Source organism: Helicoverpa armigera, chromosome 27, assembly GCF_030705265.1.
Source record: "Helicoverpa armigera isolate CAAS_96S chromosome 27, ASM3070526v1, whole genome shotgun sequence".
In the NCBI taxonomy this organism is placed as follows: domain Eukaryota; kingdom Metazoa; phylum Arthropoda; class Insecta; order Lepidoptera; family Noctuidae; genus Helicoverpa; species Helicoverpa armigera.
Genome location: NC_087146.1, coordinates 8,087,872 through 8,109,865, shown reverse-complemented (window position 1 = coordinate 8,109,865; position 21,994 = coordinate 8,087,872). Strand labels below are relative to the sequence as shown.

At 37.1% G+C, this 21,994-nt stretch overlaps 1 protein-coding gene and 4 non-coding genes across 5 annotated transcripts; 4 read left to right on the top strand and 1 right to left on the bottom strand.

The window, feature by feature from the left end:
• Nucleotides 1–1,547: 1,547 nt before the first annotated feature.
• Nucleotides 1,548–21,000, top strand: LOC135118878 (uncharacterized). The gene is given in 11 exon segments (XM_064041944.1): nt 1,548–1,782; nt 2,302–2,473; nt 3,267–3,378; nt 9,083–9,154; nt 9,979–10,136; nt 15,075–15,100; nt 15,210–15,658; nt 16,440–16,879; nt 18,275–20,346; nt 20,385–20,445; nt 20,541–21,000. Coding segments are annotated over 11 exon segments (3,954 nt in total). The 5' UTR covers nt 1,548–1,763; the 3' UTR covers nt 20,914–21,000.
• Trnan-guu (transfer RNA asparagine (anticodon GUU)) lies at nt 3,952–4,029 on the top strand. The gene has a single exon. It is a non-coding gene; the product is annotated as a tRNA-Asn (tRNA).
• Nucleotides 7,623–7,696, top strand: Trnat-agu (transfer RNA threonine (anticodon AGU)). The gene has a single exon. It is a non-coding gene; the product is annotated as a tRNA-Thr (tRNA).
• Nucleotides 8,403–8,476, bottom strand: Trnat-agu (transfer RNA threonine (anticodon AGU)). The gene has a single exon. It is a non-coding gene; the product is annotated as a tRNA-Thr (tRNA).
• Trnan-guu (transfer RNA asparagine (anticodon GUU)) lies at nt 9,812–9,889 on the top strand. The gene has a single exon. It is a non-coding gene; the product is annotated as a tRNA-Asn (tRNA).
• Nucleotides 21,001–21,994: the final 994 nt, after the last annotated feature.

Sequence of the window (21,994 nt, the reverse complement as noted above, 5' to 3'; positions counted from 1 at the left end):
TTCCTATTTGTTTGTACTAAGTATATTGATACTCTAAGATGGTGTGAGGACACACCCTAATTAGGATGGCCGAGCTGTTAGCATCGACATAGAATATCTGTTGATTTTAATATTAATGACTAGCAACACTGACAAAAAGGCGGGAGGTCGAACTGTCAAAGTGAAAAAAGAATGGAAGTTTTGTTTGTTAAAAAGTTTAAGAAAAGTTGTAAGAAATTAAAACAAGTGTTGATTGTTATGTTGTGATTCTGAGAGAATAAAACTTTATTTAAGATACTTTTGGTGCAGTTTTAATGGAAGAAGACTTACATATAATAAAGAGGAAGCATTTTTTTGTTTGTTTGTTTGTACCCTGGGCTCGGAAACTACTGAACAGCTACACTCTTCCCGCTATATTTGATTCCATGGTACGTTAGTAATATCGCAGGAAAACGGCTAGTATATATCATGCATTATTTCCTGGTCTTCCAGAGGAAATTCTATTTTCAATATCCTATGTCTCTTTGCCTGGCAAAGTAGTGTCTCTATCAGAATGATATTTGTAAAACAGCCTTTGTTTTCGGAAAATACCATTGAAATAAATAGTGTGAGAATACAATCTGTTGTGATTATAACATTAAAGAGTTTACTAATTTTAAGATCAAACAACTAAGTTACATGAAAATAAAATGTCCTGGCAACTAAAAGTGTTTCGGTATGTACAAGACATTATTTCATAAGACTAAGTGATTAGAAATTTTAGCTGAAATTCTGTGCCAAGGAAGGTATCCTGTCTTCATCTTGAGACTAGCTTCTATAAGTATTTTGAGGTCGATAGATGGCGCCACTGACAGTATTTTAAAAGACAAGGTTTTTATTTATATGTTAAAATGTTTGTATATTGTTAATGGGACTGGAATGGAAATGCTTGATTTGAAAAATTTTAATGTTAGATGGCCCATTTATCAAAGGTAGGTACAGGTTTCTTTTATCCGGGACCAAGGACCCACTGGATGCGGTGCAACCGCTGGCGGAAGCTAGTGTGCTAAAAATGTTAAGAAGTTAGATTTTAATATACAAAATAACCAGAGGTTTTTAAGGTGAGATTTTCTTTATTGTAGGTTTTATCGAATGTATTGCGATTATAAAAATTCCAACAGTTATATTCGGATTTAACAACAATAGCCTCCGTGGCGCAATGGCTAGCGCGTTCGGCTGTTAACCGAAAGGTTGGTGGTTCGAGCCCACCCGGGGCGATATAAATTTTAGCTGCTTGTACTTAATTTCATTTTGGTCCTTTATAATTTCCACTAGTTTATACTTGAAGTTAATAATTACAGTTAGAAGTATAGTTTTGGTGTACCTACCTGTCATATTGAATTGAAAAACGCTATCAAATTATTGCCACGCCTACGTAGTGTTTTTCGAGAAATTGTATTGTATTATATTGCAAGAAGACAAGACGAAACACTTCTAGACTCTTTACAGAATCCAAAAATCTATGACAACGTCAAGATTTTTAAAATAAAAATTTCAGTCGATGTCAAAATTCTGTCAGCCCAAATCATGTAACCAAAACCCCGTAAAACTAATTATAATGTTAACTATATAGCTTTGTAAATAAACTGGTCAAAAGTCCAAGAATGGACTCAAAATAGTTATGATGCGACTGCAATGCAATAGTTTCAAAATTCCAAGTGATTTTACAAACGCTAGGTTACACGAAAATAGATAATTGAAATCTACAGTTAAACTAAAAGAAAATATACTGAAAGCACGTCAAAATGTTCAAGGATGACGATGGTAAGTTATACTTTATTCTAACTAGCTGTTTTACGCGAATTTACTTATACCTTACGTGAGTTAGTCGACTGGCTTGTTGCTACTATCCTTGGTTCGATTCTCTGGTCTGGCCAATATCTCAGTGTGGGTTTTAAGTAACTTCTATAAAGTAGCCCAAAGTCTAGAAGTTGGTGGTGATACAATTTTGCATCGGAGAGCAAGTAAATGTCAGTCCAGCGCCTGATTTCTCTCCGGTCGTGACGGATTGCCGTCCCATCGGGCTATGAGAGTGAAGGAATAGTGAGTGCACCTGTGTCTGCGCAAATTCTTGTGCACTATAAATTGTCAAATAATATGAGCTAATTAATACAATATATTATTCAGGTATAATAATCGCTCTAGTAGGTTTCTGGTTTCACTAAAAAAGTGTATTTTTGTTAAAAACGGCTCGAATTATACCTATTGGCGATTTGAATTCATTTGCTCAAGAACTACGTATTTGCTAAGTCGTTTAAAAATACTCCTATTTCTTCCTGTCAGATGATGACGAGGCCACCTTGAGTGCCACAAGGTACCCTGTCATGCCTTCCCTGGTGGCTCTGCAGCAGATGAGGAACCGTCTCCACCTGGCATACCTCGGCAAGAAGCTGATGAAGTGGACAGCTTTAGCTTCCCGCAAAGAAATGAGGAGACTATCTGTGAAGATTAATGAGTGAGTACAGATAATTTGAGTATGAATATGAAACATTCTTACCAAGGGGTGTCTAGATAACTGGGTTGTAGAGGTCAGATAGGTAGTCGCGCGTATGACTGGAAGAGAATACCAATATTGTTGGGAAAAGACTAGTCAGATGATGATGAATTCTGACAATCTACTGGGAAAAAGGGTCGACGTGGTGAAAGAGTTATGAGAAAAGTGAATAATCTCCATCTTACTATAGGTATTCTTAGGGCTCCGCGCCCTCGGTAACAAATTCCCCACATGGATAAAGAGAAGCCTAAATATGTTATTCTGATATCTACTATATAGTATATTACTGCGATGATACATCAATCAAAATCAGTTTATTCTTGATTGCACACATAAACACATCTGAATCAAACTCTTACAGCCATCTTACAGCCAACCTAAGAGTGAAAGAGTGATCAATTCAAAGATCAAAATCCCTCAAGAAGTTTTAACGTGAAAGAGTCAAATATATACCCAGACACATCTTGTCAAGTCCTATGTATAATATTAGTGGGATGAAATAAATAATTTTATTGTTTCCAATAAAATAAATAATTTTATTGGGCCACTATTGTCACCCAGTGGACACCCCAGGATGGACACCGCAGGCGGGTAGGCCCCGGAAGAGATGGCGTGACGAACTAGACGCCTACTGTCGAGACTGGTGGACTCGGTCGAAGGATCGGGAAGTGTGGAAGCGAGATGGGGAGGCCTTTGCCCAGCAGTGGGACATTATAGGCTAGAAATAATAATAATAATAAATAATTGTTTCCAGCGCCCTGATGGATTATGGTGAGCGGGTGGAAGAAGCCTTCATTCTCCTGGCCAGAGCGAGATATTTTCTGCCTCAGCTCAACGGCGTGGTGCTAGAGAGTATTCCTCGACAAGTAAGTTAGTTACTAACTGTTTCCCGTGGTCTTTGAATCAATCTGTCTGCTGGTGGAACCCCATCAAGATGCGTTCAGTTGTTTTGAGTTTTCGCATCAGGCTTAGAAGTCCCCTGGAGGACTTAGTAGGATAAAGAAAAAAATGATCAAACTATGCTAAAATTCAGCATTTATTAAACGTAAAAATATACAAAGACAGCCTCCAAAAGGCCTTTGTGCTATTGCTGGGAAGGAGACTAGTTGTACTAATAATGGCCTGCAGACCGATTGTTGGTTTAGGTGGCTGTTCTCATATAAGGAGATCAGCCAGAAGCACAGGACATATTATAGTGCACAAGCATTTGCGCAGACACAGGTGCGCTCTCTGTTAATTTACTCTCATAGCCCGATGGGACGGCAATCCGACACGACCGAGAGAGATCAGGCGTGCGTGGGACCGATATTTCCGTTCTCTCCGATGTAGGTATTGCTACATACATATAACATATGCCGTTGTATACAACTTAGCTGGCAAAAGGGTACCTAAACACCTGTTCACCCAGTTTTGTGGTAATTTTGGACAGTATCAACATAGCCTCCGTGGCGCAATGGCTAGCGCGTTCGGCTGTTAACCGAAAGGTTGGTGGTTCGAGCCCACCCGGGGCGACTGCTTTAATAATTTTGCTTGTCAGGTAATTGACATATTTTTTACCTATCCATCCAAAAGTCGCTATAACATTCTACTTATCTTTGGAAATATTAAGGCATTGATATACTCTAAATGGTTTAATCGGGAATAAATGGCAGAAATTAGTACGTATATCTAACTGATTTCAGAAAATAATTCTTTTAAAATAAAACTATGCTCAAACATATGTATGTGGACCTATGTGATAGATAATGATATATAATTATTGAGTATTAGGTATATAAATTATCTCATAAGAAGTTATATAACAATTTTAATGTTATCTACCTAATTAATACTCTTACATCATTGTCTTAATCACTTACATATTTATCAGTCCAGTTGATAGTACCTAATTATTATTAGCTAATTACTGATTATGAATGTAGTTAAAAGAATCGCCCCGGGTGGGCTCGAACCACCAACCTTTCGGTTAACAGCCGAACGCGCTAGCCATTGCGCCACGGAGGTTATACACCAAAGCCGCTGAGCCGGCGGACAGCTGGCGGCCCAACCCGCCGGCCGTATTTTGTACAATCATGCCGCATTATTGTACAAAATACGGCGGCGGGTTGGGCCGCCGGCTGTGCCGCCGGCCTCAGCGGCTTTGGTGTAGACACCATTAGATATAACATTCAAATATGAAATAAAAAAAATATCCGCCAGCAGTTTTACTCACGTTACCAAAGAACTACTGCTCGCACATAGATGAAAAGAAACATGTCAATATGACATTCGGATGTAGGTATATAAAAGCAATTTTACTGCCAATTTTATCAAAATCCATCCAACAGTTTAAGGGTCAGTAACAAATGTAAAGCCAAAATCCAAAGTCAAAGAGACACATAACATAATACATAATATAGGAGTCAATAAATACTAGAGGTATGAGGAAATAGGGAAGCATGGACTATTTAAATGAGATGTACTGATCATAAGTAAAGAAGGTTTTAACATAGACTTGGAAGGATATAGAGGAAGGGATGACCAAAGAAACGATGGATGGATTGTGTGAAAGACAATATGCCAGGAAAGAATGTTACTTGTAAGATACCGTCAGATAAAAATTGTGGAAGAAGAAGACATGCTGCGCAGGTCAGAAATACAAATTGGCATAAGGGATGGCTTTTATCTTGGGAAGTTCTAGGCGCACCTGTATAAAAGTATTTGATTACGATTTTTGTAGCTTCACTTTTATTCTGGTTAAGTTCTTGAGATACGAAAACCTTAAATTAGCAATAAAACTGACTTTGCCGCATCCAAGTGTGGTTACTTTAGAAAATACAAGCGTAAGAACATGGTACCGGTAAGTACTTATTTTCAATTCTTAGAAGGGCAAAGAATCGCCCCGTGGGCTCGAACCACCAACCTTTCGGTTAACAGCCGAACGCGCTAGCCATTGCGCCACGGAGGCTGTGAGATCTAGGCAAATATTAGTTGTTTGAATTGAAAATCGATTTAAACAATAATATTTTTGTTATCGGTTGTATATTATTTGCTTTCGGCCATAGCGCTCAATATTACCGGAGAAAACAAGGCTTTAGGCAGCGGCGGCCCTAGCCTTTGCGAGGCTACGTGCGGCAGGTCTATGCGAGGCCCTTTGTCCTACGTGAAAGTATGTGTTGCGAGAGTAGGCTGGTGTTTTGATTTAGCTAAACGTCATGTTTGAGGAGAAATTTAATGCTCAAGTTAAACAAATTAATAAAATTTTATATTTAAAGAATCATCAATCATCCTTGGCAGTCGTTACGGGTAAGTAGTCAGAAGCCAGTAAGTCTGACACCAGTGTAACCAAGGGGTGCCGGGTTGCAAAGTGAAAGGCGCGAGCGCAGCGAGCGCGAAATTTTGAGGTTTTCACCACAACAGTACTCAAACAACTTCGAAAACTACTATAAAGTGGTGCACTTTATAGTAGTTTTTCGCTGAGCGTAGCGAGCGCGAAATTTTGAGTTTTGTGACACAAAAGTCCAACGCTTACAAATAGCGCCTAAACAGCTTAGAAATATCCACCGTAAAGTGAATTTTCTAATCATTTGTTTGAGGACTCTCAAAACTCAGAATTAAGCACAAATAAAAACCGTGACTGTAGCGAGCGTCAGTTGTTTTGCTACTTCGGTGCTCTAGCTTTTGTTAGATTGAGGACTCAAAACTAAGCGCAGAATAAATTAGAAATGAATAAAAACCGCGAGCGAAGCGAGCGAATTTCTCTAACTTTGATGAATTAAGTAATCATGTAAAACAAAATACAAGAGAGGGTGACACCCTCTAAAGCACCCGCGAGCGAGTAAAATTTTGACCCTTGGGTCACTAAACCGCCTAAAGTTGTATAACAAACAACAGTGCAAGGTGAAGTCGCGAGCATAGCGAGCGCGAAAATTTTGAGTTTTGGGACATAAAAGTACTGTAATCAAGTTAGAAGGAAAGGTACCATCAAGCAAACAGCCGCGAGCGTAGCGAGCGAATTTTAAATTGTTTGTTTAAGTAAATGCAGAATGAATTAGAAATAAAGACTTTCTTGAACCAGATATATATTTTTTCATTATATTTTTTATATTAGTGTGGACGCGAGGCCCCCAAGCGCGAGGCCTGTGCGAAGGCACAGTTCGCACACCCTAGGGCCGCCACTGCTTCTAGGCATTCTATCTATATAACAAATGGGCGGGATTTCAGGTAACAGAGTGATTAAAAACAATAAGAAGGATACATATGTATATATGGTTGAACAGATGACTGGGTTGAAGAGGTCAGATAGGCAGTCTCCCCTAGTAAAATACTGGTTCCCAACTGCATCCAAAACGTCTGGAAGTCGACCCCAGCATAGTTGCGGAAAGACTAAGCAAATAGTGGTTTTCAACGTACATATGTTAATACCTATTTCATTTAAACTCTTCGGGCACCTCCTCTTTTTTCTGAAGTCGGTTAATAATTATTATTGGTGTGAAATATAATCGCATAGAAAAATAACAAATTTTGTATGATCTTTATGTGTATTGTTAGTTTCAGCTGTGTATGTTTATTTAAACAGTTGTTTTCAAAGCCTACCTATACACATATTTGTTCAACACAATACGTTCTATGCTGAAAATGTAAACTATATTTTCCTAGCTTCATTTTTAAAGTACATTAATTCTTATCCGTACTCGAGTAAGCATACACTCAATGTCCGAAATTACTTCTCATTTCTTATCGCTTTGTTTACATTATTGTGAAAAACTAACGTAGGTACTGTGGCTCTGGAATCTCATTTTAAAAGATGTATATCTTTCATTGATTATTTTTTAAGCTATGATCTAGCCGTGTTTCGGAGGGCACGATGAATCTTAGGTCCCGGCTGTCATTTGCACATCTTTGGCAGTCGTTACGGGTAGTAGGAAGCCAGTAAGTCTGATAACCAGTCTTACGACTGCGTAGACCAAATCCACATAAATATATTCGTTGTTATGGGAACGGGGATATCCCAAGCCCACGCGGGTATTGTCGCGGTCAAAAGCTAGTCTATTTTAATAAGAAGAATGATTTATTAATAATCTACATAAGTACATGTAAAGCGGTGTCTAAATTCGATGAGACAATCGTAGGCGCCGTGGCTTAGTTGGTTAAAGCGCCTGTCTAGTAAACAGGAGATCGTGAGTTCGAATCTCGCCGGGGCCTTAGTTGATGCATATATTTTTATAATCCAAGAACTTTCTCGAATAAATCCTCATAAACATAGTTAGGTACATAAAGTCATAATATATTAGGTGGCTCTATTCAACAAACGTGATTTTTGCTTGTTTTGTAGATATTTTATACGCGATTCTGAAAAACTACACACGCAAATCTCACTCGCACTTGGCCGTTTTTTTCTGTGATAATGGGCGGATTGCTTAAGGAATACCATAGGAATCGCTTGTAGTAGAAGAAGTTTGTTTAGGTATACCACAGTTTTGCTGTGCGAGGCAGAAAGTATAGAAACTCACACTTCCAGTGGGTAGATAGAGAAAATGAGATGACAAAATGGGAAAAGCTGGTTATCTATGTATATGCAATAGATAATTACCTAATTCATCAAATACCTGATTAATCGAGCAATTATCATTTAAACACTTGTGGGAAATTCTGATTGGAATTCCCAATAATGCTGGCTTTATCTTTGCAAATAAGAATTGTGTTATCGAGGAATGGATTAGTGGCCTTCTAAGTAAAGACAAGAAATTGTACCACGGGGAACAACTAGTAAATAAATAACAATAAATCTTTCCTTAATATTTTTTTGTTCTAAAAGTAAAATATAATCAAGTATTTTGCATATACGTTGTAATTAACACGTCAAAACCCTACTAGAAAGTATCCGTAGTACCCTCAAAAGATACCACCAAGGCCCCGGCGAGATTCGAACTCACGATCTCCTGTTTACTAGACAGGCGCTTTAACCAACTAAGCCACGGCGCCTATGATTAGCCGTTTTATAAATCGGTGTATGTAGTAAGATTAATATTTTGCAATATAACATTTTGATAACCATACATAAAGGCCCATGGCCCACAGAAAATATATACTGAATTTCTCCGAATATAAATTAACTGTAGAACATACATTAATGATTTACTTACTTATTAAAACTCCAATATGTCTGTTTTTCGCGATCAACTAAGAAACTAGGTACCTAATGCACGGATTTTCATGGAGTTTTCGTGATTTAGGATGAGGGTGACCTTGTGTATTCATTCCAATTTCTTTTCCAGGTGTTTCAGATATCATTAACCGCGCAATCATATCATATCAAAATCCACTGTTGTAAGACAGTGGTTTTTCGACTTTCACTCGACTTTTCCATACTACAACGCTTGAATCTTACGGGCGTTGTCGCGAAAAAACACTTTGTAAAACGCTTTAAGCGTGGAAATATTGCATTCGAAAAGGTAGAGTAACAAAACAAATAAAACAAAACTGCTTTGAATTCGGCTGAAATCTGAAATGATAGATTTCACGACAATCATGAACAGATTTGAAGAGAAAATGTGAAAATTATAACTTATTGCTTTTGATTTGTTCCAGGCAAGTATCACAGTCAAAACAGCAGGCAGAAGTGTTTCCGGAGTGAAAGTTAAGAATTTAAACTTGATTGAGGTAAGTCCTACTGTATTTATTTATTTCTTATTAACTTCCGCCACCAATTTCAACCATTTACTGACTGAATTACTTCTCGCCTCGCACATGGATAAAAGTACCTAGCATATATACCTACTTATATATTTTTCTGATATACATATACCTAGTTGTGTTATTGCCAAGTTTCATCCATCTCTGTTCGGTATTTTATGCGTGAGAGATAAGTGTAGCCTTTTATGGGAAATCATCAAATGACCCCTCCCGCTGTGGGTGCAGCGTGAGGGAGTGTCTGACTTTACTGACTAAAACCCGCCATGTTCCTTCTTAAGCCCTTTATGTACCAGGGCCGCGGTAACTCGCGCGAACAATCCCGCAGGCTTTGGCCCTGTTGGGCTCCACTAGAATTATAAGTAGCCTAGCATATTTTTATTTATGTGCGTTTAAGTTTGTTCGCGAACAACTGTGTATGAGTTGACAGCAGATTCCCGCACAAAGGTTGCAATTCTGCGAACATTATAGAAATATTCGCACGCAATTTGTTACTGTTTGCTAAAGAGAGTACCTGAAGAAACATTTGTATATGCCACAGTAGATTTGAAGCATAGCATAACATATACACCTACCTAGATAGGGTAGCCTTGGAAAATGGTATGAAATTTGGAAAATCTATCATCTGCCTCCGTGGCGCAATGGCTAGCGCGTTCGGCTGTTAACCGAAAGGTTGGTGGTTCGAGCCCACCCGGGGCGACTGCTTTGACAAAACTAGACTTAGGACATCCATTTTCTATAAGAACCCAGTTGAAATTTCAGGAAAAAGATTTCAAAAATTTTATTTTTCACAGACCTTTCAAGATCCCTATCCATTTTGGGATTAAACAGGCGGTATGGTCGTTACCAACTGCAAAACTGCTTGGTCGGAGTTGGTACGACGAATGGTGTTGGTGCTGCAACTGAGAACTACTTTTGACCTGGTCGAAGTAGCCCACAAGAATGCCACCAAGTAAGTGTTAGGAGTAAGTTTATTTTTACACTTGTGACCAAAAAATTGGGTCAGATATAAATATCTTCGATGGTCCACAACTAGGTAAGCTAAATTTTCAAAAGCGCATTTTAATGGCGAAAATAACAGCCAAGTTGAGGTCCCCATTTTCGGGAAGTTGGTTAAAATGTAAAGTAACGACAACAAAGATAAGAATATACCTATTTGTATCTGACCTAGTTTTTGTGCAACCAAGTGTATTTTTGACAGCAACCAAAATACCTATTGTCACCTTTTTCAACTCACTCAAACAAAGTCACTAATTTTAATATTAGAGTTATTATTTTTTATAATAATATGGTTTGGTATTTGTTGCTGACAAAAATACTTTTCCATTTCAATCTTTCCATGAATAAATCTTTTGAACATTTTCAAAACAAAAGTTTCATTAGCAGTTTAATTTTTGAAGCCATTTTGTTGTCACTGAAACAAAGATTTATTTATGAGCTAACACTATAAATATAGTAAATATTTAAATAGGTGTCAAAACCAGATAAGATATTTTTAATGTTCCAAAAACTTAAATTTGTTGTCTAATGCAATTTTCAATCTTTGTTTACAATATACTTGTTTTTCATTTTATATCTTACTAGCCGTTTTCACGGGGTTTCACCCGCGTCCCGTGGGAACTACTGCCTGTATTGAGATAAAATATAGCCATGTTACTCAGGAAGAGTGTAGCTTTCTAACGGTGAAAGATTTTTTCAAATCGGTTCCATAAGTTCGAGTCTTTAGGGTACAAACAAACAAAAAGTATTATTTTATTGTAATATTAGTACAGATCAAGATAATGTAATAAAATAAATTATTTTTAGTATATCTCTTATCTGGTTTTCCACCTTAAAAACATTGTTTAGTGAAATTATCAAGACAACTTAAATAAATTTATTGAAACTTATTAATGTTTCAATGTAATTTGAAAATATTATTGTCATTAAACAATGGGTTTAATTAGCAAAATAATTGATAAATTCTAATATCAATTATTTTGTTGAAATGTAATTATAATTTGTATATTAGTTTAAATTAGAGTTTCAAGTAGAAACATTTCGAGATCAAAGACACATTTACATTGTTTTACATTGGAATATTTTCAAAATTCAATATCTCGATTACATTATTAAAAAATTAGAAATTATTTTTTCAAAGTCTTTGGTGTCTAGGTGATAATGTAGCTTCAAAGAAGTAGAGCCATTAAGGCCAAGTTTACCGACGACAAAAACGTATTTTTACAAACTATTTTCATGGAAAATGTAAAGTGAAAATTCATAGTATTCAGTTGTTTTTAGAAAACTGACGTTTATGTTGTCGGAGTACTTAGGTCTAAATGTCTTGACAGTGGTACAAAGTCTTTGGTCTTTAATATATGGTGATATTATTAGCTTCAAAGAAGTTGAGCTATTTAATAGTATATTTAGCCCTGTAAAAGGGCCAAGCTGCCGATGAACTCACCCTTGTTTCTATCTAAGGACTGGACGGCACCCTTAAAATTTTAAACAATATTTAGGCTTAATTCCTGCAATTTTATCTACCACTAAACTTAATTTTGTACTCTATACATGAGTGCCTTTTGTTATATTACAATAACTGATTTTTGACAAAGTGCATTTGAATGCATACTATTTACATTTTTGTCTATCTGACTGTTTGTACCGGATAACCTCTGAAATGGCTGGTCCAACTTCGACTGGCAGAGAGCCGATGTAACCAGGAGTAACTTCATCTGCTACATTCATGGATATACCAAAATCAAATTGCTGAGAATACATCTTATACAATAAAACGGCTAAGCTCGTTTTGTTAAAAGATTTCTAAAACCACCGCTGGAAGCCAACCATTCATCTTAAAGAAGCTGCATACAAATCGGTTCAGCTATTTAAAGCTACGGTACTACAGAAAGCTTATGTGTCTGTCAGACTTTAACACCCTCTTTTTCTGAGGGAGTGAATTACAGTTATACTTTGATTTGTTTGATATCTTTCACAAACCTATTAACAAATTGTCTTATTTTTCTTTGTGATTGTACCTATTTTTTGTTGTAATCATTTTCCCATTTTATTCATTACTTTTGTCAGCTTTCAGTCTTAATAGAAATCTCACTAGTGTTAACGATTATCTATCTGCCTCAACTTAGTAGTTAGGTAGCCCGATATCCCATGATCAGACTGGTCGTCAGATTTTCTAACTTCTGAGCTTCTGTTTAACCGTTAATCCTACAGCAATTTTAGCGTGAAAGAATCTAGACACACGGCAGTGTGTCCGCCAAGTTCGAGCAAAAGCGACACACCGGCCGTGGGTTATATTACACGAACCATTTCGGGCCAAATTCGACCCCTGTAACTCAAAATCTATTTTATTTACGCATATCAAATTTCTAGTATCTGTTGAGACCCCTCACTTATCTAAAATACAAAATTTCATTAATATACCTATTGTAGGTCTTGAGATATTGACGTCAGAAAATCGCTATTTTACTATACACTCACTGACTGATTCACTGATTCACTGACTCACTCATCAAAAACCTAGACCACTTCCAATGGTCGTATTGACTTGAAATTTGGCATGGAGGTAGGTCTTTATGTCAAGGTAAAGGAAAAATCTGAAAATGGCCAAGTGTGAGTCGGTTTCAAAATAATGAAGGTGTTTTATACCCGGTGTAAATTTATACCCCTAAGGAACTAAAACGAACTAAATTTATCTATATTTATATAATATATCTTCGAATGGAAAGGTTTGTATTTAGTCAAAGTAAAGTAAAAATCTGAAAACGGCCAAGTGTGAATGACTTTCGAAAATAACGAATGTGTAACTTTGATCCACAAACATAATATATGATAACATGTCATGTCAGTCAGTTGGTAAATCTAGTCCATTTAGTTAATCTAGTTCATTTCTTTGTAAGAAACATACTGCATATTAAAAAATCTAAAAATAGTATAAATGAGACATTTCTTTAACTAACTTCATCATAAGAAAAAAATAAAATAAACAACCTTACAAAAATAAATGAAATCCCACCCAAAACAAAAATGTGAAAGACTGCCAAGTTCGATAATATGGGAATGCTTCGCCTATAAAAGAAGTGAGATCTGAATAAGTACCAAGTTCCATACACATACCTCAGTTAAAAATAGTTACTTTTTAATGATGATTACTTGGCAAGTTTTAATAGAAAATTAAATACTTGATTCATTGCGTTTAGTAGGTTTATAACAAGGTGTATGAAAACTTGCCAAGTAACATCATTAAAAAGTAACTATTTTTAACTGAGGTATGTGTATGGAACTTGGTACTTATTCCGATCTCACTTCTTTTATAGGCGAAGCATTCCCATATTATCGAACTTGGCAGTCTTTCACATTTTGTTTTGGGTGGGTAACAAACATACTTACGTACCTATATCCTTATTACACTTTTGCAATTATAATATTGTTAGTGTAAAATAGAAAAAAGAAAAATAAACACATTGACAGTATGTTACTTAATTGAAATCTATTGACTTGTTTTTAATACAAAATCGTACAGGAAATCTTTACAAAGGTTCAAGATAAATTAAATAAGTAAATAATGTAATACATACCTAAACTATGGCATTACCTGTGCAGTCCTTAGGGTATATAAAAGTCGGCAGCTAGGACTATTGTCGTTAACTTTTGACTGTTTTGACTCTTTAGGTCTTATGGTCACGTACAATAGACGGTAAATCTGGTTGATATCCAAAACCACTTCTAGAGCTATATCTGAGCCTTAAAGTAGCTGACAAACTTAAATCTAAAAAACCTAGTAAAATATTAGATCTTGAGAAATAAAGTTGCACTAACAGTGCAGTCATTATCTGCTTAGCCTTTTCCCAAGTGAGTTGGTGTCGGCTTTCAGTCTAACTGGGTGCAGCTCAGTACCAGTGATTTGCAAGGAGTGACTGCCTATCTGACCACCTCAATCCAGATACCTACCCAGGCAACTTAATACTCCTTGGTAAGACTGGTGTCAGACTTTCTGGCTTCTGACTACACGTAACTGCCAAAGATGTTCAAATGACACCTACAGTTTATCGTGCTTTCCGAAACAAGTTATGACAAGATGGTCACCCATCTCCGGACAAATTATAAAACTACATTCTTAACCGCCTCATTGTACATAACGGCCTTTTTATTGATAGCAAAATTCATCAAATGACCCTTCCCGCTGTGGGTTAGCAGCAGTGAAGTAGTGTCAGACTTTTACTGTCAAAACCGTCGTGTTCGTTCGTAGGCCTTTTATATACCAGGGCCGCGGTAACTGTTTTCAATAATCCCGCAGCCCCGGTATACACACAGGCCTTAGAAATAATATACATTTTGGCCTTACTACAAAACTTAAACGTCTGTTTTACACTTGTCTAAATAAATTTTGGCTGCAAAATGAACTATATGTCAACGTCATAAGCTTACCTACATTTTTTGACAAGGCTTAAACTGACGTTTAAAACTTTTGTGGTAAGACGGTTTATAGTCTTCTCATATCCTATGACCATTGTATTCAGTGCACATTTTTATTTCATACGCCTTAATACAGCGACTTTCCGTTAAAAGTGAAAAGGTAGTCGCAAATGCAATTATTATATGATTAGAATTTGTGGTATTTATTTATTTATTCGTTTGAAAGTACCATGACAAGTACCTGAAAGTTAGAACAAAAGAAAAGCGAATTATATTTTTCAATTTTTCACATAGACATGCTTGCTTATCTTTAGTTGTGGTGCAGCCAAGTTGCTGTACATTTTTTCTATGGTCATTAAATAAAGAGTTGAGACTTTTATAATTAATACTATCCAGTGCTTCAGTCCTTAGAAGAAAGGGTGGTTTGCGGCAGCATTCTAAACTTAGCAAAAGTATTAAAAACGTCAATTTTATGCAGACGAAAACGTTCTCAAGAAAATTGTCGTACCAAGAATACAGAAGACTAGCATATTCATCTTAGTCGAGCTAGAGGAATTGGCAAGAGAGGAATTATTTAGGATAAAAAGGTAAAAATAATAAAAACCTTTGATAGAGACACCAGAAGTTGAAGGACAAACAAGGACAGGACAGACATTAAGTAAGGTAAGAATGCAAACGATGGAAGACGAGGGCATGCTGGACTATGAGCCGACGATCGGAGATAGATCATCGCTTGAATTCAAGTCTATGCCGGACCTGCAAGCCACAGACCGTAAGCTGAGACCAGTCTCAGAAGAACCGATTGAGAGAATATCGAAAATAAGGATTGTGGAAGTACCGATGGTGGAACCAGATAGAGAAGCAATTCCACTTCAAGCGGCAACAAGTCATAAGTTCTTATTACTACCTCCAACGTCAACCCCACTACCACCACCACCACCAGAACCACCAGCAAGGCCTAAAGTTACTGCTCCAGTTCCCCACATCCTATACCTATCATTGAAGAACAACCAAAGAAACAGTGTACAATGTGCGGCAAACAACTTGCAGAAGAAGAATCAAGTGTAACACGAAATAAAGACCTCGAAGAAAAGTTTATGCTTCTGAAAATGCAGCTTAAAGACATAATTACAATGAGCAAAAGGTTCGAGGATAAAGACTTAGGAGGTTTCAACGTGAAAGGATTTATCCAAGGATGCGAAAAGTGATGAAGATAATCGACAAATATTTCGAAACAGATGCTACAGCTATAGATACACTGAAGGTTTATATGACTCGGCTTAGACTTCAGCTTCACAAAGTCATAAAATTAAGTCAATTGACCGAAGAAGATTCCACCCCAAGTAAAGACAAATTGTGTACGACTTGTGCAGAGTTTGACAGAAGACTAAGCGAATGCCAGTGTTTCAAGGTACCAGCACCTAAGGAAGTACCCAGTACCAGTATCCAAGAATGTGATTATTTAACGCCTAAGCCTAGAAAAATACCAAAGTGTCAAATACCAGAGTACATAATGAAACCGCGACCTCTAGCTTGCATGACAGTCGACGTAGTTCAAACAATGCCGAGAGATACTCAACAAGTGTCCACTGCTCGCCTAGACGAGTTCGAAAAACATGTCGACGAAGTTATAGATATGACGAAATACTACCAAAAGAAGGATTACTCACCTAGCGCTGAAGAGTTTTAAATTCTTGTAAAGCTGTTAAAACTAAAATCGCTGAATACAAAACCAAAAGGAAAACAAACTTAAATTAGAACGTTTAAAAGAGCAAGTCGCTAATTTGGAACGAATCACAAGTCTTGTACAGCAAGAGGAAATTGACACTCGAAGTATTAATAGCTTTTGTCATGTTGTAAAGAATTTAAGGAAAAACTTGAGTATAGTAAATCAAGTAAAGAACCAACCACTCCTTCAAGTTTAGAGAGAATTATAAGCCAAATAGACGACAGTATTATATTGAGCAGAGAAGCTAAGAAAAGCGGTTTGGTGAGTGAAACTGTGGACGACTTCATCAAAGGATGTCAAGTAATAAAAGCAAAGATCGCATCAAATGAAGCACAGCAAGCAGAGCCTAAGCCACAAGTAATTGATGATCTGCTAATAAACATAAATGATATCATAAACTACATATCAAAATATAGAGATGAAGGTTTGGTATCGCAAAGTGTTGAAGATTTCTATAAGACTTGTCAATTAACTAGAGCTAAACTATTGCTTTACAAAAGATCCCAGGGGCAGCAAAGGTGGAATCATACCTCAATATCCGACGCCGTGCCAGGGTACATGTGATTGCAAAGCCGGTTCTTCGAATGAACCATGCAAGGATTGTGGACAAGCGAAGGCAGCTGATCGTCCTGAAACAGCCCTTGAGCCTCCCATTATGGTAATTCCGATAAGTCCTCAGAAATGCTCAAGATGTTCATCGCCCTGTCAAATACCTGCCAAAGATGAAAAGCCTATAACATACCCCGAAGATTCAGGATATAGTACTTGTCAAACCATGGGTTCAGATTACTCCTGTACATCTTCTCGACTACCCAACAAAGTTAAACCAGTTTCTATTAGATCAGACCCAGATGTCTGCGATGATGGCAATGTTGCGGACAGCAGCAAATCACCAAAACAACCAGATAACCTTGGATACTTTGAAAAGAAAATTAAAACAAAACTACCGTTAAAAGGTATAGAGAAAAGGATGGTAATATAAAAGAAAATTATGAGATTATTACTGTAAAACAAAGGACTTTCGACCCAAAGCAACAAGTGCCATCAGTAGGTTCGACTTTCATGACTTTCTCATACGACTCGAGCAAAAGTTCAAAGCCAATGAATATTTGCGACCTAGCTCAGACCAAAGGGTTTCTGCAAACCATGAGAGATTTTGGTCGGTTTATTAAATCAGAGACACTCATTAGAACTGCAGACTTATCACGTTCAACTTTGGCTTGCTCATGTAGATCAGAAGATACAATATTTTCTAAAAAGAAAAGCGAAACAGAAACTATTCAGTTTAGTTTCTGTGATCCATTTTCGTGTACAGAGACAGACAGAGACAGCACGGAAGAAAGCAATGACTCCAGACCCATTTCATAAATGAATTAATGAAATTCAAGACTCAAACTTAAAGATTTATTTCATCTTATGAAGGATACAATTTAATTTTCCATAGCACCTCTCAATAAATATATTTATATTATTCTACCAATGCTTTGTATTTTTTTCTTTTTGAAATAGTTTCCACTTGAATAAAAGCAGCTAAAACGCTGAGAATCGCGATTTAAGTTTTAATCTTTTGAATTTCAAAATAACCTTCGATAGTTAAAAAATAGTTATGTACCTCTAAATACTATGAAATGAATCTATGGTATTTTTGCAGCGACTTTTACTTTAACACGAAGAACATTTGATTATTCTCCTAATGATATAGAATAAGAGGTTGGAAGTTTTAATGATATACTTACATAAGTTTAAATTAAAATTAAACATATTTTTACCGTATTTGAAGCCGTACAAGTCTCATTTAGAAGGCAAGGGTGAGTTCGCTAGTTATAAAATATACATAAATGATGGATATCAAACAATCATTTGTATTCACAGGAAAAAGAATGCATTAGTGGTATGTGTCATACCGAGAATACGGAAAACGGGATTGTACATTATAAGTGAATTGGAAGAGAAAGAGAGGAAATATTCAGACTGAAAAGATTCAAAGAACTCAAATATGTACATAAAGCACCAAATGTAAAAGATGAAGTGGACAGAAGAATGTCTTTGTCACCTGATCTAATCTTACCAGTAATTTTCGAAGACTCAAAAAAAGAACTGGTGATAGATGCTATATCATTAAAATTAAAAATGGTGCCAAAAACCACAGAAACTGAGATTGTAGAAACTTCAGAGAAGGAAACAGGCAAAGATGATAAAAAGGAGATAGAAATTATAAGTGAAAAACCAAGTTATAGGTGGAAGAAAATTACTATAGAAGACAAAATGGTTGCAATGGAGAACGTAAAGACGGGACTCACTCCTTGCAGTACAGTAGCTGGCTCCAAGATTACGTTAAGTAAATATGATAAAGAAGCAGGAAAATCGCAATCCAGTCTGTGGCAGGCTGAAGCTCAAGCAAAAGAAGGAGCGAAAAATCTAGTATTACGTAGAGTGCAAAGGCAAGAGACAAACTCCTGTCATTATAAAGAAAGGCTTGAAAATCTCCAGAAAAATATAAATCAACTAATAGAAATGGCGGACGACTTGGAAGGTACATTGAGCAACGTGGATAAGTTTATAGAAAAATGTGAAATTGTCAAACGTAAAATCGAAGCATTAAGTTGCTCTTGCGTAGAAGATCAGTCAGATACACCATGCAAACCGACAGACTACTTAAACTTTAACCTACAACCTACCTCAACGTTTCCACAATCAGGAAACGATAGATCAAGAGGACAATCAGCTAGCCAGAAACAGTCACATGAATCGAACGTAGAAGATATATCATTACAAACTTCTTCAGCAGCTACCTCGTCAGGAGTATCATGTCCGCATTCAAGTTGTGCCAATTGCGCAGGAAGACCACCTGTCGGCGATAATCCATTACTAGCATCCCTAGAAGTAAGTGAAAGAATACTAGTAGACAGACCTATGGCACAATCAGCAACAGGACCAGAAGCACACGCACAAATGTCGACTAGCGCGTATGAGATAAAACCTGAACTCAAAGGGACTTACTCACACTACGACAAGGAATACAAAGAAATAAGTAAAGTTTCAAGGACCATGAATTCGGATGGAAGTATAAGCGAGGAGAGACAAGTTGTAGCAATTAAAACTGAAAGACAGAATCGTCCACGTCCTGGTTTTAAAGATCGTGGGTCGAAGGACAATACATGTACAAAGGCTTGTGCCAGAAGGACCAGTGAATGTGGATATAGTGGTGCGCAGGAAAATAGTGACAACTTCAAAAACAGCAGCAGTGGTTACAGCAGTCAAGCAGGTCCCAGTTTTGAAAATAAATATGCTGTAGACCCTGGAATCTGTAGTGGCTGTAGCAAGCGCATATCTACTCCATATGATGAAATATTACCATGGCAAGATGTAACTGTCCCAGAAACTCCGGTCTGTTGCCCTAATGAGCAATTGCCTTCTTCAAACCAAAACTTGGCGAAACCGTGTTCATGTTTAAAAGATGCAAAGACATGGACGAAACAAACGGATTCTGTTCTAGTGGGTTCAAATATATTACTTCCTTGCGAGTCGAAAGCGGTTTGCAATTCTGATTCAGAAGTTGTTCCTAAACGTGTATCATTATCTACGTCTATGCAATCATGCTGGACCGATCCTGCAGTGAAAAGTATGTCAATAGACAAAACGACGGATTGTGTACCTTGTTGTAAAGGAAATAACCGAACAAATAATAGAAAGGATACTGCTACTTCTTGGAAGAGCTATGAAGGAGGCTCGAGCCCAATTGAGCATAGAAACCACTGTAAATGTTCGAATTCTCATCGTTATGACAACTTCAAAGTTTTATCAAAACCAGTTGGCGATCTTGAAAACACTAGCCATGGCAGTGAGATCATCCTTAAAGGCAGCATACTAAACGCTCTGAGGAGACTTCTCTTGCCTTCACACAGAGCAATAGAACCTGGTGAATCTCCAAATATAAGTCCAAATTCAAGAAGCCGCTGTTCATGTATTGGTTGCCAGTCTAAATTTTCCACATCGTCTAAAAGTTCGGACCCAAAACTGTGCTAAACTCTCTACTGTTCACGTATGCTACCCAAATAGCTTATGAAGAAGGTAAAGATCTGCCAGCTCTGCCGCCGAACCAATCTATTTCTGAAGAGTCGTGCATATCTTGTGGTACTCTTGGCACACTTTCACTCAAATCTGGTAATAAGCCCGCAGGATCATCAGCACATGATAGTCAAAATTCACGAAAAGTTCTCGCCACAGCGTATTCTCTGGGTGTAGGGCTGCATGCTCTTTATTAGCTAAAAGTATTAGAGGAAAGTGTACGTCCCCAAAACCGGCTGAAGTGTGTTGTCCTAAACCTAAACCTGCTTTGCCGAAGCAAGTTTCTGCACCAAGACCAGCCAAGCCTAAACGGAAAAATGCTTCTACTTGTACAAGAGCATCGGACAGATATGACTGCAGAACTCTGAGGTCATTAAAGAGGGTTCATCCTTGTGCAAAGATCAGAAGGCAGGTCTGCACGTGTCATTCAGACACTCATTTGCTCATTCAAGACGAGCCATATTGTTTAGTAACTAGAGCTACGTCTTGTAGCGGAGCGCACTACTATTGTTTTCATTGAAACAGTCAGAATTTATGAAACGTTTATGTACTTTGTCATTTCAAACATTTTCAGTACTTTTCATGTTGATGCGTTAGGAGATCAAAAGATTTTATGATGATCTCAATTTTTACCATGTGGCTAAATAAAATTTTGTAAATACACTCAAACTTTTCTTTGTATTTAGTCTGACAAATATTCTCTGATTTACCTAGAAAGAAAAGGGCCCCGAGTTATTGGAAATGCTATTTTAGATAATTTAACTGTTATTACTTCTATGTAATAACCATTTGGAAGCCAGAAAGTCTGACAAACTGTTTTCATTGGTTATCATGTTACCCGGTTAATTTGGTTGAGGAGGTCAGATAGGCTGCCTTCTATGTAACACATAAATCACAAACTGGAAGCTGGCTTTAACATAATTCGGGATTGACTAGGTCGATGATATGAGACATGGACAATTCCTATTCTTATAAAGTTAGAGTATTTTAATTCTCATCTTTTTATAGACCGTGTTCGGAGGCCACGATAAACTGTAGGTATTGATTGGGTTGTCCGGATAACTGGTTGAGGAGATCAAATAGGCCGTCGCTGCTTGTAAAACACTTGTACTCAGCTGCATCCGGCCGGTTAGACTGGAAGCCGACCCCAACATAGTTGGAAATTGTCTAGGTAGATGATGATGACGATGAGTTATATAGAATTCGTTTTGTATAGTATTAGAAAGTATTATGGATATTTACTATTTCTCAGCAATTGAACATTATCTACAGGGTGGTCTAAAACTGACAGAAAGAAGAATGCACCTACTTGCGCTAAATTTACAAATCAGCGTCTAGACATTATGTAAAACAAAATAAACGAAAAGTAAATAAATAAAAGTAAATAGTTAGCATTGTCTAAACGTTTGGCATTGGGAACGGTTAATTAGTGAATATAAAACGACAATGTTACACACGTTTTGTTGTGCGTCTGCGTCTGCGCAACTTGCGGTTGTAACGTAGGGCTGGCAAAAATAAATTAACGATTTTATGGAAATTAGGAGCTCTTGTAGTGATAAGTGAAAGTGGTGTGCTATTTGAGAATCACCTACATATGAGAC